The 19,421-nt window shown below is 36.4% G+C and overlaps 1 protein-coding gene across 3 annotated transcripts in view; it reads left to right on the top strand.

Annotated features, from left to right (window-relative positions):
• Positions 1 to 11,950, top strand: part of CFAP69 (cilia and flagella associated protein 69) — a 65,172-nt gene extending 53,222 nt beyond the window's left edge. For 2 of the 3 annotated variants that reach the window (XM_054563830.1, XM_054563829.1), the window contains exons 16-23: positions 3,070 to 3,151; positions 4,199 to 4,391; positions 5,888 to 6,025; positions 6,609 to 6,685; positions 7,878 to 8,075; positions 9,806 to 9,892; positions 11,157 to 11,261; positions 11,783 to 11,950. In XM_054563830.1, the coding sequence (XP_054419805.1) occupies positions 3,070 to 3,151; positions 4,199 to 4,391; positions 5,888 to 6,025; positions 6,609 to 6,685; positions 7,878 to 8,075; positions 9,806 to 9,892; positions 11,157 to 11,261; positions 11,783 to 11,950 (1,048 nt within the window). The remainder of the gene's footprint in view (positions 1 to 3,069; positions 3,152 to 4,198; positions 4,392 to 5,887; positions 6,026 to 6,608; positions 6,686 to 7,877; positions 8,076 to 9,805; positions 9,893 to 11,156; positions 11,262 to 11,782) is intronic. The other variant, XM_054563831.1, reaches the window with a different exon arrangement.
• Positions 11,951 to 19,421: the final 7,471 nt, after the last annotated feature.

Genomic DNA, 19,421 nt, shown 5'->3' with positions numbered 1-19,421 from the left:
ACCTATGTCCAGACTCACTAAATTGGGTTTATTAATTATATGCCGATTTTTGTATGCCAATTATACCTAAATAAAGTTGAAGGGGAAAAAAACTCCGATGAATACTACTTTTCTTAAGATCGAGTAAGTAGTTTTACCCATTGCAAACTCACTATTTATAGAGAGAGAGCAGGCCTACTCAGCTTCCATCCAGATACACATAGACAATGGGGCTAATCAGCTATCTAGTTTCTTTTTTACTATAGAGAAGAGAGATGCAGTGATAACAAGAGCACCTGTTCTTAAGATACAGTGGCAAATTTTCATTGATCAATGCATTGTGTTAAGCATAGTAAAACATTCAGAGATGAGTATTAATAATTACCACCCTTACTATCAATACCTTGGGATTCAGATGTTATTGCAGAAAATGTCTTGATGTTTTCTTCCTTTATTTCATACATCACAATTATACTAAGATAAAAATTAATAGGTTACGGTTTTATTTATCTGTATCTTTTATTATAACATAATCTCAAATTCCTTTGGATAACAGATAAGGTAGAAATAACAAATAAGTAATAAACAAGTTCAGTGTTTAATTGGTGATAGCAGGCATCTGTTCTGTTTCCTCTTCTCAGGAACCTAAACGGAAATAAGTTCTAGAATGTAATTTATATTGACATAATAAAACAAGTAATAAAAACAATTAAGTCATTTGTCCCCAGAATGTATTTTGTAGAAAGGTCCTGTTTATTTTTTTTATTTTAATGTTTAATTTTTTTAAATTTTTTATTGTTCAAATACATTTGTCTCCGTTTTCCTGTCACCACTTTCCGCTGCCCCACCCACCCCCACCTCCCACCCTCAATCCTTCTGCACTTTGGCTTTGTCCATGGGTCCTTTATACATGTTCCTTGACTTGACCCTTCCCCTCTTTTCCCCATTACCCCTCTCCCTGCCCTCCTCTCGTTACTGTCGGTTTGTTTTTACTTTCAATGTTGCTGGTTATATTTTTCTTGCTTGTTTGTTCTGTTCATTAGGTTCCGCTTATAGGTGAGATCGTATGGTATTTGTCTTTCACCCCCTGGCTTATTTCACTTCGCATAATGCTCTCCAGTTCCATCCATGCTGTCATGAAGGGCAGTAACTCTATTTCTTTCTGCTGCGTAGTATTCCACTGTGTAAATGTACCATCGTTTTTTGATCCACTCATTTATTGATGGGCATACTTAGGTTGCTTCCAACACTTGGCTATTGTAAATTGTGCTACTATGAACATTGGGGTGCATAGGTTCTTTTGAATTGGTGTTTGAGGATTCTTAGGATATTATCCCAGCAGTGGAATTGCTGAGTCAAAGGGCAGTTCCATTTTTAGCTTTTTGAGGAAATTCCAAACTGTTTTCCACAGTGGCTGCACCAGTCTGCGTTCCCACCAACAGTGCACTAGGGTTCCCTTTTCTCCACAACCTTGCCAGCATTTGGTATCTTTTGTTTTCTTGATGATAACCATCCTAACAGGTGTGAGGTGTTATCTCATTGTTGATTATCTTGCTTGAAGATTATTCATATTTTTTAATTTGATAGAAATAAAGGTTTTTTATGCTTATAAAAAGGTTTTTTTGTTCCTTATATAGGTTCTAGGCATTTGTTTATTTTGTCTAAATTTTCAAATTTATTGTCATGTGGTTGTTTGTAATATCCTCTTGGTGTCTTGAATATCTGTAGGGTACAACGTGATGCCTTTTCTTTTCATTCCTGGTATTAGTCGTTTCTTCCTTCTCTCCATTATTTTTCCCTGATGGTTTTCACCAGGAGTTAATCAATAATTATTAGCCTTTTCAAGGAATGAATTTGTGTGCTCTGTTGATTCTTTTTTATATTGTTTTATATTTCATTAATGTCCATGTTCTTTTTCTTTTATTCAGTTTTACCTTTTCTAATTCTTGAGATGAATGCCAGGGTCATAGATTTTCAACCTTTCTTCTGCTCTAATATATCCATCTAAGGCTGTAAATTCGAGAATTTACATATGGTTTTAGTTCCAACTGTGGTTTTAGTATGTTCTATTTTGTCGACATTAAGTTCAAATTATTTTCTAATTTTCATTGTGATTTACTTTTTTGACCTTTGGGACATATAGAAGTATATTGTTTAATTTCCAAACAAATGAGAATGTTCTATTTTTTCTTTCATTGTGATTGGTATGAATTAAAACGATAAAAAACAGCCCGCGATAAGCATCCGCATGTACTAACTCAAAAGTGGGAAGAAAATGAGGTGGTAAAACCTGGAACCACCTGAGTGGGAGGGGCCAAGCGGATGGCCTTTATGCACCAAGCCCCCAATCACCATCACCACCACCACCACCATCAAAAAACAGGCAGTAGAAACAAGGGTCTCTTTTTTTAAAAGAAGGAGCCATGTTAAATAATTAAATGAATACTGAACCATAAAATAATTAAGTAATAGCCACATTAAATAGGAAAGGGACACAAAATTGACTCCAACCAGTGTACCACGCTAGGAGAAATAACAGAGCTCAGTCATCCTCTGTTACTCTTGAGCAGCAGCAGCAACAGCAGCGGCTTGCTCAGCCTGCATCCATCCCTCACCCAGCAACACACCGACAGCAGCCCCTGCCGCAGCCCCAGTCCCGCACTCCCTGCAACCTGCACGGGCCTAAGCATCAGGCACTTTAGCAAATAATCTCAACTGCAAAGATAAAATGAAATTAAGAATCATCAAATGAGGCATACCAACACTGTGAAAGAGACAACGAATGGATAAATTTTGAAGAAATAGCTACCAGAGTAACCAGAGGAGACTGTTAGGAATAGTTAATACCATGAAAGCAAAGGTGCATATTGTATCTACAGAACAGAAACAGGCAGTTATGAAAAAGAATTGACACTGGTTTTAAAATAGTTGAAGTTAAACTACACTGACAAAGTCTCTTCAAAGCAAAAAAATTACTTGCGTTCAGGGAATGAGGAAAAGTACTCAGAAAAAAATTTTGATAGAAATAAACAGACAGTTAAGGTTAACAAGAAGTCCTTATTAAATGAATAGCTTCCTTTTTTATTTAAGGTGCTGCGTTTTGGCTTGTTATGCCTCAGAGGATTACTTTCTTGAAAAAGAAGGCATTTTTCTTCTTTTGGATTTATTGGCAGTAAGTATGATTATAACAGTTGTGAAACAAAAATAAATTATTAATCTTTCTAAACTGAATACCACAAAACATTATTCTGTAATTAAATGTGCCCCCAAAGTATTCAAATGTTTGTTTTAGTCAAAATCCCTATTGGAAATTTATAATACACATTGACAAATTAAAGGCTCTGAAAATTCCTCCAGTGAAGAAATCAGTTTGTTTAGGACAGTGTTCCCAGACACATGACAGCAGAGAATTTGTTTTATGGTTTGTTTGGTTTTTCCCCCCACCAACCTTTAAAAAAATAGTTTGTGAAGTGCTAGACTATATAAAAAACCAGTATTTTTTATTAATAAGTTTTAGCTTCTTAGTATTAAAAGTTAAGGGCCACATTAGCCAAAGGAGTAAAGATCAGCATGCTTTAAGAACTGGGTATAGTTTACAGGTAATGTGAAGAAGCCACTGTGTCACGGACCGTTTTACAGAAAAAGCAGGAGAGAGCATAGCGGGCCTTCCAGAACAGGTGGTTGCCAGTTAGCGGCTGTGAAGACTGGCAGAGATCCTGATTTATCCTCAAAGTAACCCCCTACTGGCCTTAGTGATAAGTGAGTCGTGCATAATCAGGATAATGTGGGGGCTGGGAGTATAATTTTGCTTTAATAAAACTTTAGGAGATATTGTCACTAGAACATAGAGTTCTAGCTATGTCACTGTTGATTGCCGCCATTCTTGATTTTATTAACAGAATATCAAACCTATTTTGATTTAGCAAAGTTACTACAGTTATGTGAGTTCTTTTGTCTCTGAAAAAAAAATTAGTTGAATGTAAACTGTAACTGAAAAAATATTTTTTAAAAACTCAACTAGGAAAAAAAGATAACTAAAAAAACTTACATTAAAAAAAATTAACACTGGCTAGTGTGGCTCAGTTGGACTGTCATACTGTAAACTTACTGTAGAAGAATGTAGAAGAAACTTACTGATTAATACAAATGTTTCTCCTTTTTTAAGGTAATAGCCTTAATACATATTGCAACTTTTTTCTTTTTCTGTTTCTTGCAAAAGTTGAACCAAAAAAAATTCTGTAATCTAATACTTGGAATAATGGTTGAGTTTTGTGATAATCCCAAAACTGTGGCTCATGTCAATGCGTGGCGGGGGAAGAAGGACCAAACAGCAGCTAGCCTTTTAATTAAATTGTGGAGAAAAGAAGAAAAAGAACTAGGAGTAAAACGTGATAAACATGGGATGATTATTGGTGAGTGTATTTATAATTGTTAGTTCAAGTGATTAGATGCATGTTTTGAAAAAGAAATCTTCAGAAGATTAGTGAAGTAACAGACACAAATAACAGTACGGTGGTTCCAGAGGGGAAGGGAGCAGGGGGAGGGTGAAGGGGGCAAAGGGGTCAAATATGTCGGTGCCGGAGGGAGGCTCGACTTTATGCTGAGCCCACAATGCGATATACAGATGGTGTTTTACAGAACTGTACACTTGAAACTTAAATAATGTTATTAATAACTTATGTAATGTTACCTCCATAAACTTAGCTTAGAAAAATAAGATATTGGGAAAGGACTTTCACCCCTCTGTTTAAAGTTCTTTTGCAGGGGTTAGCATATCTTGCGATCATAAAACAAGAATATTAGTAGCAGATTCATATTTTTATAGAAATTTCCAGAAATAGTATTTGATTATATTCTTTAACTTGAAAAAACTAACAGTACTTCCTAAACAGTTTCTTTGGGTTACCTGCTTTTACAAATAGATTCGGTAAGATTTCATTTACCAATAAAATTTGGGATGTAAATAGAGTGCTTGAAAACAATTTTTATAGAATTTTGTACATTTTTGTTGATTCATATTGCTATAATTTACTTTTTAATATGAAGAAACTTTTTTAAATAAAAATAAATGCTTCACAAATTTTAATTACTAGAGTGTAAATTAATGAAGTTTACAGTATCAGGATTTATAGTTCATTAAGCTATTCTACAGTGCTATATTACATTTTCTAAACCTCTTAATTTTCTTCTTATGGTTTCATCTAAACTGTTAGTATGATTTATTTATTTTTTATCCTCACCTGAGGACATGTTTATTGATTTTAGAAAGAGAGGAAGGATGAAAGAGAAACACGGATCAGTTGCCTCCCATACACACCCTGACCAGGGATAGAACCTGCATCCTAAATACATGCCCTTGTAAGGAATCAAACTTGCAACCGTTTGGTGTAGGGGTTGGCACTTCAACCAACGTAGCCACCCGGCCAGGGCAGTATTATTTATTTCTAAATGAAAATACTTCTCTTTTAACTTCTGGTGACAGTTATATTCAATCTGACTTTATTATTTTTGAAGTTTTATCTATCATATCATAAAATAATTAGACTACAGCATATAATATGTAGAAACCAAAAGCAAAGATCATATCACTATCAAACTGACATTGTTCAAAATCTAGATTTCAAAATTAGCAAAGTTACATGAGAGTTTCACTCTTTAAAAAGTAATTTTGTTAAATTTTCATATCTTACATAAATAAAAATGAACGCTGTTTTGCCACAGAATGGGGAAGAAATCACAGGTTACTTACGCTTTCAAAAGAGTAACCATGTATAAGGCACTGTTTTTACTGTGTTGTATAATGTTTTTATGTGTTTTATGATGTCTGGTCTAAAATCTCAAAATTATGTATTAATTTACTATGGTTTTTATCTTCCCCGTCTATGTTTTTACGACATCTGATGATTAGATACAAAGAGACCTCTATTTACTAGTTTTCAAGAAGAGCAAAAAATCATGCCACTGCCTGCCAACTGCCCAACTATTGCAGTTATGGATATTGCAGAGAACATTAGAGCAAAAATTTATGCTGTGTTGGGCAAACTAGGTAAGAAGCTACTTGTCAGATTCACAGGAGCCTCTCTGTTTTGCTATGTATGTAAGTTGATTTTGCTTTGGAGCCCATTTTTCAAAGATGATGAACAAAAGCCCTTTATACAGACAAGTGCATGTTCCATTGTTATCCCAATGTCCAGGCTACACCCCTAATCAATTAAATTGGGGTGTGTGGGACCCAAACTGTGGTGTTTTTAAATCTCCTCAGGCCATTCCAGTAAGCAGCGTGGATTAAAGGCAGTTAGTCAGACAACTGGGAGTAAACACTAGAATTCTGAATCACCTGAGGGTTTTTTTTTTTTAAGTCCTTGATTTTTATTAAGGAAGAAGTCCTCACCCTTCAGGTTCTCACAGGACAGTATCACAGTCTGACCACAGCACAGAAAGTGTCCCCTTTAATGACTCGATAATGATGACTTGGCGGAGGTTTGTTATAGGGGGAAGTCAGAAGCTCACAGAGTAACTTTTTCATAAAACAAAAGGAGTTCAAAAGTAACTATTTGCATTTTTATGATATGTATTTTTTAATCACTTGCTCTGTTAAAGTAAGTCTCTCTTTATAAATTTTCGTTTAGATTTTGAAAATTTACCTGGCCTATCTACTGAAGATTTTGTCACCCTTTGTATTATACATAGATATCTTGATTTTAAAGTGAGTACCTTCTTAACCTTGCTATTAAAATATAGCATGACAGAAAAAATCAATTGGGGAAAAAAAGATCTGTTCGTAGTTGTGAGCATTCACCTATGTGCACTGTGCAGTTTTTCTTTTCCATTTTGTATCTGATACTATTCAAAAAAGTGTACAAAAAGTCATTGATTGTGTATTTTCTATGGGATAAGATTTCATTCAACTATTAGTTTATGAAAGAAGATGGGTGTTACTGAGATAGAGCTGTTAAGGAGCTTAACAGGGTGTTTAAAATATAATTTCTTCTCTTTATAGAACATTAGAAGCTAGAATTAAATGAATTACTGTTATTAAAATAAATTATTAATACCTTTTAAGTATTATTGTATCACTACTTTATATGATGATCAAATATCAATTAAAGGATATTAGGTTGCTTACCTTGCTGATTGTATTTTGGTAAATAAATGCTTTTGAAGTTTCAGGGATGTCTTTTCAAGTAAATATTTTCTTCTACTAGTATTAGTATACTGTGTATTCAAATGTTGTAAATGAATTAACTTCTATTTTCAAGTGAAAATAAGACTAAATTTTATCCCTACCCTGGATACATAAATTTTCCTTTAAATTTAAATGCACTCAAGCATATTAATTTCCAGACAGCCCAGAATATGCTGTTGGAGCTATCAGTTTGCTAGAACCATGGAGTTAAGGGCTTGAGATCCAATTACTGCTTTGGCAGGAAGGTGAAGGGCCCTATTTCTCTGGGTGGCTAGGTTCTAGAGTTCCAGGAATTCCTGTGCTCATTGTCCTATACATTCAGCTTGACTCATCCTTCAATATAAAGCTTTAGGAAGGAAAAATGTCAGCAGTGCAGGAGAATGAGGCTAAAGCAGCAGCTTCTGCAGTTGCAGTAGTGACTGTAAACCGGGGGCAGAGATGATGACAGTGAACTAGACTGAGGTAGTGGAGTCTCATCCATGAACACCTTATCCCTGAAAGATGTTTGATAAATTACTTCTGTAAATTCATATGTAATTAGTATTCCATGTCATTCCCAATGCACTTAACTTATTCCTAAGAAGGAAGTTAGGAGAAGCTGGTTTGCTAAGTGTTAACTTTGGAACAAAAATCAAACTAAAGTATTACCTAAAGTTGTATCTTTTATTTTCAGTTAATTTAACTTTGTTAAACTTAAACTTTGTTATAACAGATTGGAGAAATATGGAATGAAATATGTGAAGAAATAAAATTAGAAATGTTAATACCAGTCACTACAGATAAAGAGGTTTTGGAAGCTATTACAACAGCTTCAGAAAATATTGGAAAGATGGTTGCTTCTCTGCAAAGCGAGATGATTGAAAGCCAAGCACGCCAAGATGTTCAAAATGAACAAAAAGCATACGCAAAAGTAAGCCGCAGATACCACTGAGTCACAAGATAATAATTGCATTGTTTAAAGTAGTTGGAAGTTCTCCATAGGATATATTTGCCTTACTTGTGAATATTTCAGCCCTTAAAATTATTTTGTAGTTTTCTCTGATGTTATTTTACTGTCTTTGCACAGTTTTTAAAGACACGATGAAGTTAAGAGCTTAGGATACTCAATTACTATATTCAGTGCTGTTTTTTGACATTGATTTCTACAGGCTTACATTTCAAAAAGTAAAGACACCTGAGACTCTTCCCTTTTTTTTTGAAGTGTCAAATAGAATTCTAAAAACCTTTGCCTATTTTAATGTATACATTTAGCAAAATCTGACAAACAGTGTATCTCCGTGATTATTTGTAACTTCACTGAGAAAGGTGGTCCTCATCCCTCACCCTGTGATAAGCCCTTAATTACTGGTATGCCAACCACAGGCACAGCAATAGGCTGCATCCTCACATCAGTGCCTAAGCTATGTGAGCTTTCTCCAAGTCCAGAGATAAACTGGCAGCTTTAACTAATCCAGAAATACCTGTGAGGGAAATATAAGCCATTTGTCTAAAGCTTTACACAGGTGGGAAACTGGCACACCAGAAGCTTTGGAGCAAACAACTTGTGGCTGTTTCAATTAACTTGTCCACAAAGATGACGTAATTCCCCACTTGCGTTGTGATCCTTTACAACTGCAATTAAATATTTAAAACCCTTCAAAGTGATTTCCAAAGTGTTCTAGTACCTTCTCCCTTCACATGGACTATTAAAATTTACGTCTTTAGCCTAGTGGAACTCCGCATGCACCTGTGAATTTTGTTCTGTTTTAGACACCTCCTTGCTTGAAAGTTTTGTTAAGAATTTTTATTGTGTGGATGCTGCCATTTAAACCATTTATTTGCTTTTAAGTGAGGTAGCCCTATTGGAAGTTCTGCTGCCTCATTAGTTCTGTTGAATGGCGTAATGTCTACTTCCTAGACTAGCTATTGTTGATATGTTGGTTATTATTGATTTGTTATCATGGCTCTCACCCCACTTACTTTTTAGCAGTTATTGAATTAAATATTCTTAGGTTCGTGATTTAAACTTTTTGTGTGTGACTTAAACTTAATAGCATATTTTATACCAACCAAGGACATGTGACCTCTGATTATATATTTAGGAGACAGCCTGTTGAGAAGTATAGTATTTGCAGTTTGCTGGTAGTTACCTCCCTAGACCGCATCACCACAACAAACTCATCACTCAGCAAAATTGTTTGTCTAGCTGCAGTCAGAAATGAGAAGTAGTTTCACCTGTATAATCTTGTTAACACTATGTGAGTAGGAGTAGCAATCTATTTTCTCCTGTGAATTTGTTTTTGGGTCATTTATATATTTTGTTTTGGATTATCATCCATCTTCACAACTGATAATCATGTAAAACAATCAGTCTTGCTGAGAATGATGTTATTTTTATATGTTATATTTTTACAACAACACTTTGTATTACATGTCATGGGAAACAATTCAAACCTTAGATACAATGAAGGGAGGATTTTTTTTCATTTTCATACTTTTGGTTTTTTAAGTTGTTGAACTTTGTGATTATTCTAATCCTTTTGCTAAACAGCCTTAAAATTTACTTTGGCAAAAACTAGGTCTTCCTTCAAAATAAGGGCTTTCAAGCCCTTTGGTATTCTTCCGTAGAAACTGGAACTCTAATTATCTTTCTCATTTCAGATACAAGCCACACACAAGCAAAGAGAACTGGCTAATAAATCATGGGAAAATTTCTTGGCTAGAACATCAAATGCTAAAACTTTAAAGGTAGGATTTTTTAAATATGATATCCACAACAAATAGCTAACTCTGGCAGACATTTTCAGGAATAAATATTTATTCTCCTTTTTCTGTTGATCTTTCTGTAAAATACCAACACTGTTAGATCCTCATATGCAATTTAGGATGATAACAAAAACTACGAACTTTTACAGTTACAGAAGATGCCCCTCTGAGTTTTACTTGATGTGGCAGTGGGAAGCAAGAGTGGTGTTTCTTGGCTTGCATAAAGGAGGTGATCGGTAGCCAGGAGTGAGCTTCTACTTTCCATTCTGAGCCTTCTTATTCATTGATCTGTTCTGTAGGAAGCGGTGTGAAGAACAGAAAAAAATCATTGTCCGTATTATTCTCTCCCCCAAGGACGTTGTCCCTCAATGACCACCAAAAGAAACAATATATTAAAGTTTAAATGGAATTTGGGATAAACACCAGTTTGGAAGCTGCTTCAGCTTGAAACTGGAAGCTAAAACGTGTATAATGCTAATTGTTCACATGACGTAATGTTAGAAGCACCACGGATTTCCCAGATCTCATAAGTTTTATCCAACTTTTCCATTAACACTTTGAAAAGACTTTTGTATAATGTTATAATTCTTCCCCTACATATGCCATTGTTAAATATTATGTTAGTCCTCGAAAATAGTAGAACCATGTTAAGATAGCAAAACCAAAGCTAAGAACACACTTATTCAAAGTACCATGTCTCCCTCTTCTCACTGAAGGTTCTTCCCTACTTTACTTATAAAATATGCTCATAACTACCTGTACTTTTAAGGAATAGTTCATGAAAATCAGCCCCTTCCAAGGAAATAATTGGTTACCTTGAATTTCACCTGTCCTAGTGCCTCAAATATTAAGCTTGACTATAACTGCAACAAGTTATATCGTTTATATTATTCTAAATGCTTGAAACATTTAGTACTTATGCAGAATACTTTGAAAACATGAATCACAGTTATGTAAATTCAGTAGCTTATTCAATTATGCGTGAAAAATTGAACCTGATTTCTGTAGGGCCTGCTTTATTCCTTGGTATATGACCAGTACTTCAGGAAATCTCAGTGATGTTTTCAGGTGACTGGTGTCTTCTGCCAACAATTAACTTCTTAGCTTAAATAAGTAAATGCAGATTCCAGTGCTAATAAAAAAATAAGTCAGACACAATTAAATATAATTTGTATACTTCATTGTTAAGTATCATAGTTAATGCTTTAATAGCAATGTTGTTTTCTTCCTAATTTAAAATCTTCAGAAAGCAAAAAGACTTCAGGAAAAAGCTATAAAATCCTCTAGATACAGTGAGCAACCACCAAATGCAATAGTTCACCAGACAGACATCAAAGGCCTTAACACAACGGTAAGATTTCTTTTACTCCATTATTTTTCTTAGCAGATACTGAATTTAGTCCCCAGAGTGTTATTTCCATGGGGTTTGTTCTCACATTTTTTATTTTTGCTGTTCAAATTTCCCACGGTTCAGGCAGATATGTCTTCAAAGTACCTCCACCCTCGCCCAGGGCTGCTTTAGGGCCCTCGCCCAGGGCAAACACCGGTCAGATTCTCTCTCTGCCTGCCTTTGACAGGACATGCGCAGAGCCTCCTCGTCCAGTAGGTCTGCGCCTCATTCCAGTGGTCCTGGGGTCCTCTTCTAGACATAAGTCAGCCCTGACTGCAAAGCTCATAAGCAGTAGAAAAAGAATTCAAACGCACTTGCCTGTCTCCAAAGCCCTTACCTTTCCAGTGTCGGGCTGCCTTCTAAGTTACTTGTATGTATGTTTTGTGTCTCGTCCAAAGTACTAAGCTCAAGGATGAATGAGTTTTTCTCCTGTTGAAAATTTTGTAAATTGACTCCTAGGTATTTGCCTTTTGCTTTTTCAGGTGCCCTCCGGTGGGGTAGTAGCGGTGGAAAGCACTCCTGTCCGATTAGTGGGAGGACCTCTGGCCGATACAGATATTGCTGTTAAAAAACTTCCTATTCAAGGAGGAGCCTTACAAAGAGTGAAAGTAAAAATTGTGGATGAGCCAAAGAAGAGTGTTCCTACATAAAATGCTCTCTAGAGAATTTTTGAAATAAATTCTGCTTATAATTTTTTAGTTAAATATATCTTTATATAAAATGTAAAGCAAATATTTTAGAATAAACATTTTAGTAAAATACTATTAAAAATAAAAGCAAGGACATAAGATTTATTTTTATTGAAAATATTAACATATAACATCAGAAGTGTTATCATTTTTTTTTTGGAAAGATTACTAATTGTCTCAACTGAAATTGTGAACCATATTCTATCAGTGAAGACTCTTGGTTGCATCTGAATTATTCTAACTGATTTAAGCCAAAAAGAAAAAGTACAAAAAAACTTTTGCAGGCTCTGTAGCTATCTAATCTAGGGGCAATGAAGACTACAGATGTTGCTGGATCTAGGGACTGAAACCCTGGATCTTCTCCTTCCCTAGCAGCTCCTGGATTACATTCTCCCAAGTTGATACCCAATGGAGAAGAGTGCGTACCTGTCTCTCAATAGTCCTTCAATTGCCTCTGCACTTTGGGACCCCTGACTGGCTGCATGTGCATTCCTGAGCCCTTCACCATGACTTTGGCCAGATTTGACTACTACCCGCTCCCGGAGCCAGAAGCAGGCCAACCAACCCAAAACATATAGATGGAGCGGTGTAGGGACTCAGGATACTGTTATCATGAGTATATGTAAATACTAGGCAGCACAAACATTAGCAACAAATATGTTGGTCAGAGTAAAATATTATCTCTTATAAAAAGCAAATGTTAGTCATAAGGTAAACAAAATCGAAATTAAAAAACAGATGGTTTTAATATATAAATATACAAAGCAAATTCTATGCTACTTTAGTGGGAAAGGAAAAGGGAGAGTGGGGGAAGTGTTTTTCCTCTGTTCATGGCGGAGGTATCTTGCCAAAGAATAGGCGGTAGACGCATTGATGCTGGTTGCAGAATAGTATCTACGTTCCTGTGCACCACTATGAGGTTTCTGTAGCCTGTCTCTTTCCCCATCAAACCCTTCCTCTGCCCAGGAAAACCCAAAGTTGAATTCATGTCCAGGGCTGGGAGAAAAAAGAACCTGTTTTCTTAGACAGGAAGACATGCTAGAATTTATCTAGATTCTATAGGCCCATAGGGCGCACTCAGCAGTGTGCTGGTAAATGTACAACTGGCATTTCAGAGGGAAAAAAGCCCTCATTTGTAGTGTTTGCCAATTTGTACTCCACTCTGACCAATCCCAAGCTATCAGTGTGGTGCTGCTGAACACAGAGTCGGGAAGACAGTCATAGAATCCACTTTCATTATCAGGCAAGAGAGGACTCTAACACCCCACTAGGCCCATCTTCTTTTTTTTTTTAATGCTAATTTTTGTCTTAATTTTCAAGTTTTATATACTTCTTTTTAGAGAGATGAGAGGGGAGGGAGACAGAGGGGAGAAAAACATTGATCAGTTGCCTCTTGCACTCAGCTGGGCTATCTGGGGACCTGGCTCACAACCCAGGCATGTGCTCTGACTGAGAATTGACCCAGAGATCTTTAGGTTCACAGTCCTGTGTTCAACCCACTGAGCCACACCAGCCAGGGCTAATTTTTTTTACATTTTTTTATTTATTGGTTTTAGAGAGAGAGGAAGTGGGAGAGAGAGATCAACATCAATTTGTTATTCCACCCATTCATGCATTCTCTGGTTGATTCCTGTATGTGCCCTGACTTGGCATCAAACCCACAACCTTGGAGTAACAGGGACTATGATTTAACCAACTGAGCTAACCAGCGAGGGCTAGACCTGTCTTCTACTTCCTTCTTCCTTCATCTCCTCTTCCCCCACGCAACTCCTATTCCTCCAGGAATTTTCCTTTATCCTCATCTGTGAGGATAGTAACCTGCAATGAGGGGAGAAATTGCAGCTGTTATTGTTTTAATCAGAATGAGTTGCCAGTTCACCTCTGGTTCAGCTACCCATTCTTGTGGTCCACGGGAATAGACTATATATGCATCAGCTTATCTGTGAGGTTTCTCCCCTCCCAAGTCCCTTTCTCTGTTACCACCACCCACAACAAGACAGAAGACATCATTTGTTCCTCTTCACGGGAAGCCCTAAGCACAAAGGCTCCATGTAAAGGGGAGTTACTGAGACACAGGAATGGATGTGGGTAGACACATGCAGTGATGAGATACCCATACAAAAAAAACACCAAATACACTTCAGATATACATGAAATCAATATGTAGTGTCCATGGCTAAGAACAATGAACGTTTGCCCCATTTCGTAGACTATAAACTCCTTCCCCAGACTAAGCTCCCTAAGAACAAGGCAGAAACCTTATCTCTTTCATTAATTGTAACCAGTACCTCAGTAAATTAGTTACTGAATCAATGTGATGTTGGCCTCAGCCCCTGACAGCCTTTCCCTTGAACTCTGCAAATGCAGCAGAGTCCTGAGCTCAAAGAGAAGATTCAGCTAGCAAAATACTATACAAGTCATGCTAAACTCAGACATGTTAAAGTAGTTCAAATGGGTTTATTTCATAACAGTGGTAGATTCCTCTAAAATGATGAGGCATAAATACTATTACATTACTATAATATGACTTGATACCACCAGATTAATTAGGATTGACTACATCAAAATACTCTGTGGTGCCCTTGGCCAGTGTGGCTCAGTTGGTTGGAGCATCACCCCATACACTGAAGGGTCTCAGGTTCACTTACCAGTCAGGGCACATACCTGGGCTGCCTACAAGAGGCAACCAATCAGTGTCTCTCTCTCTCTCTCTTCCTTACTTTTCTCCTCCCCCCCCCCCTTTTTCTCTTTCTAAAAACAAAGAAAAAATGTTCTCGGATGAGGATAAAAAAAAAATACTCAGTGATGTCTGTGAACCTTTCCGCTGCCATGTAGATCTTAACCTATCAGAAAGAAGAAAGGTAAAACCGGGCAGGTTATTACCCAGCAGCCATTTTAACAGCTGAATAAATGTAGGTGGGTGGGTGGTAGCAATGTGTAATCTGGACGCTTGCACTTGGTAGACAGACTGTACCCAGGCGTGCCTATTACAATTGCAGCTACCTGCAGAGAGTGAGTGAATCAGTCTGTCTGACAATGGCACTAACTCTGTAAGTCTCCCCATCTCCCCCCACATCCTGTGCTCCCACCCCACTCCCAACCCCCAGGCGAGGTACTGCCTGGCCTATCCAGCCTGACTGAGAGCTGGACAGTGTAGTTCCTTCCATGAGTCAGTCGGGGCAAGATATCAAGCGGAATCTTGCTAACAAACTAGATGGAAAGAAAGTCAAAAGAATAAAAACGATGGAGTTAAGTGAGCATCAATGCAAGTGGCTTCAACCCCCGTCTGTGATGAGATTTTTAGCATTCCATGGTTGAACTCTAATAGCCAGGGCTTGCCTATATTGGATGAAAACCAGCGAATAACTAGATGAGTAATTTCCATTCTTCTGGTTCTCAGTCTGCCTTCTGCAAACACAAGGTGCAGTTCATATCAGGAAAAATCTAAGGTGTTCGCCCTAAGTCTTTTTAGGTAAAATATGCAGTTTTCAAGACTATGAATCTGACCAGCCCCTTCTGAAGTGCTACAATTTGTCAACCTCTACACTGTGACCAGTAATTTCCAGGTCTAGCCAGACTTATGGAAGGTAGTATAATGAAACTAGTTCCTCTCATTCTTACACACTTTCTGTCCACAGAGCCTGAGTTTCATTAGCAATCATGTTTCATGATTGCTTGTATTTAGCATAATTACAGCCAAGGAAAATGTCAAAGATGTTTTCTGTGAAAGATAAAAAGCAGCCACTGACATCCAGAAACTGGCCTGGTGGTACTAGCAGGTCAAAATTTGATAGATAAACCCAACACCCTGCCAGATCTCCTTTCTAACAATGTTCTCCGATATAAAAAACCCAGGGACCTTGGAGAAATGGCTGGTTCTAGAGATGGGGCAGAAATACACAAGATGTGTCTAGAGCATCGAATAGAGCTCCCAATGGCTGAAGCTGGAATAATTTGAGCAACAAAATAAATAAGTAACATCAGATTATAACCCAAAATATAAATAAATATCCATAAGCCCATATCTACATATAAATGATGAAAGAGAAGGAAGGGAGGGAGGGAGGGGAGACAAATATTCCCACCTCAAGGAGGTAGAACAGAACTCCATCCCCTTAAGTGTGGGTTATGCTTAGTGACTTACTTCCAAAGAGTACAATATGAAAAAGACAGTAAAATAACTTTACAGCAAAGAAACCTGTCAAACATTGCATTAGCCAAGATAACATCATCACTGGTAAGTGATGTTGATAGCATGTACCTTTGATATAAAACATTGAGAAAAGTTCTTTACCTCTATAGTTTTCATCAGAAAAAAAAACACCCCAAAACCTATAACCCTAATCTAATCATGAGAAAAGCATCAGGCAAATGTCAAAATCATCAAATACAGGATCTGGCACAAATAATGCCCCTTTTTTTATTACAAACGCTTTTATTACAAAATCACAACCATGTAATTCTGTAACATAATATCACAGTCAAGCACACCATACGACATTTCAGGTGAAACGTTCAAATTAAAACTATAAATTATTACACCCATATTGTTATCCTCCAACCACACTCAAGTAACATCACTTCTGCGAAATCCTGTGTATATCTTCTCAGAGCCTAAGGAGACATGGCAGCTGAATGCAGTTGTAGTGTCCTGGATGGGACCCTAAAAGGATTTCACATCCTTCTTCTAAGAGCTAGTGAAATCCAAATAAAATATGAAATTTAGTGCATAATGTAATAGTATCGGTTCATTAGTTATGACAAATGTACCATACTAATGTAAGATGGTAATGGGAAAAAAATGGGTGAGGGGTATAGAAGAACGGTGCTATCCTTGTAACTTTTCCGAAAAACTGAAACTATCCCCAAATAACAAGTTCAAAGTAAAACAAAAATTCTACAGGAAGAACAAAGGAGCTTTAGGTATAGACGTTCAATTATTGTCCACTTTATCACCCTATAGAGAAATATTTGGGGAGCAATATTAGCTGTTGGGCTGCCTGTCTCTTCTCCTCCGCCTTGAGCTCTCTGGGAGATGACTGGCTGTAAGTTAGGCTATAGGAGCTCAGTACACACCCCGAACTGTGAAAGTGATTGCGTGCTTACCATAACATCACGGCCTGAGTTGGTGGCGTTTTTCGTTTGGTTTGGTTCTGAATGATCTGACTGATCTCACCAAATGATTTTGAATAGGGCAAAAGAACACACTTTTTCCCCACTCAACTCCATTTTGACCATCATTTCTCTTTTTTTAAACTTATATTTTGATATTGTAAAACTGCTTTTGAATGAGTTATATTTCCTACTGTGCCTTTGTCCTATCGCAATGATAGCTCTGTGAGTCAATTGTTCAGCAGTATATCTCCAAGCTCAATTAATTTTTGTTAAATGAATGCTGAAAAAATAAATTTTTCTATATACAAATGACATGATTTGGGGCAAAAATTGGGGGGAATTTTAATAAAACATGATATGTAAAAAGCTTAAGTTGAACTGCTCTAAAACCAGAATGCCCTTTTTGGCAAATGTCCTTTTTAATATTTTTAATAATCCAATGTAGCATGTAAATTCAATTAATAGAAAGGAAACTATTTGTAATTAACCTATTTTAGAAGGCTAACAGTTATATTGATTAACACTAAAAAGTTCATCTTTAATGCAACGAAATTTTTATGACAACTATGATTGATGACAACTGGTTGGACAATTTTTTAGGCTAAAGTTTCTTTTATTTTTCAATTTTTTATTTATTGATTTTAGAGAGAGAAACGAAAGAAGTACAGAGAGAGAGGGAGACATCAATTTGTTTTTCCACTTATTCATGGCTTCGTTGGTGCTTTCTGTATGTGCCCTGACTAGAGATCGAACCTGCAACCTTGGTGCATCAGGATGATGCTCTAACCAACTAAGCTACCCGGCCAGGGCTAGCTTTTAGACTTTATGGCACTGAGGTTTTGAGCTTCAATCATGTGTCCATGGGTTGTAAACAACTGTTTTCTAAGGAAAATCATGACCTGTGCCTCTGCCTCCAGAAAATGAATTAGGCATCTTCTGTGGCATCTGTCTGGGCATTTTATAAGAGAACATAAGCCCTACCCTCCAACCAGTTGATTTTCTAAGCTTAGGGATCCACCTTTCATTAGCAAGATAAAATATTTTTGGTTTAGGAATTCATTAAACTTGTAACCTCATATTCTCTGCATTTATTATATAAAACTTAGTTGTATGAAATAATATTTGTAAAAGATAGCCAAAAGCTTTTTGCAGTCCATTAATTCTTTAATATTAGTCATTCTTAACCTGGGGTTCATGGGCAAACACCCCTCCCCTGCTAAAATTATACACAAAATGATGAGTGTGTGTATCCACAATGCCTAGTAATGGGTCTATAGCTTTATGAGATCTTCAAAGTGGTCCATGACTCAAAGAATGTCAGTCCCCCTCACTTAATTCAAAGTTTATTCTTGGGTCAAGTCAAACCATCAGACAGCTGTGTACTTGTTCAGTATTGTTTTTTCTTAGCAGCACTGTGAATCTTGAAACTGCTCATGCATCCTTCTTCACTTAGAGAAGTAGAGAACTCAGACCAAATTTACAGCTACCCTTTATCAAAGGTAAAGGTTTTTATGACATTTTAAAGCATTAATCTAAGCTAAAACCACATAGTATTAGTTTCCTGTCTTCATTTCCCATCATCCCAATTTCCTCCTTTACTTCATGTTACCCTATTGTTTGGTATATTTCTTTAAAGCTTCATATCCTTTGTGGAATAAGATGTGAGACATAAGTAGGAAATATAAAAACCAACTGAGCTAAAACCTAAAGACAAAAATTCTATCAAACTGCACTTTACCAAAATAAAATTTCTTACTGCCTTTCTGTTTGTGGTTCTTTTTAAAAATGAAGACAATAAAAATGAGAAAATAAAAAAATTTAGTCCTTAAGACATAGAAAAATACTTTAATGTAGAAGATGGCTTGGTGATGAAATGTACATATCAGAAGCCACACAGTACACTCTATCAAATTAAATATCACTTTTTAGGACAATACTGGCTTTAGTCTTGGCACAATTTTAAAGTCAATATGATGTATAAGATACCTTATAAAATTGGTTACAATTCTACTCCATTACTGTTGCTTTAAAAACTACGTTACATTTCATTTTAAGTGGAGTTTTTTTTAAAGCTGCTTTTCAAAGATGTCTTCTAAAAAATTATTAACAAGCTATCTGAAAAGATGGAAATGATCATTCAATAGGTACAAAGCAATTACACATCAACAAAAATACAATCTTCATCAATTTGAAGAACTGGAAATAACAATTTTGATAAATACTACAGGAAATAGTTGATCTTATAAATACTGACAAACTTTCGGGTTAGTGTCATCTTGCTTGAAATACTTTCTGTGTTGTCTCTTAGATGTAAAAG

Source organism: Pteronotus mesoamericanus, unplaced genomic scaffold (genome assembly GCF_021234165.1).
Source record: "Pteronotus mesoamericanus isolate MK-2021 breed Mesoamerican mustached bat unplaced genomic scaffold, CSHL_Meso_final scaffold_85, whole genome shotgun sequence".
Classification (NCBI taxonomy): domain Eukaryota; kingdom Metazoa; phylum Chordata; class Mammalia; order Chiroptera; family Mormoopidae; genus Pteronotus; species Pteronotus mesoamericanus.
This window is presented reverse-complemented; position numbering and strand designations above follow the sequence as displayed.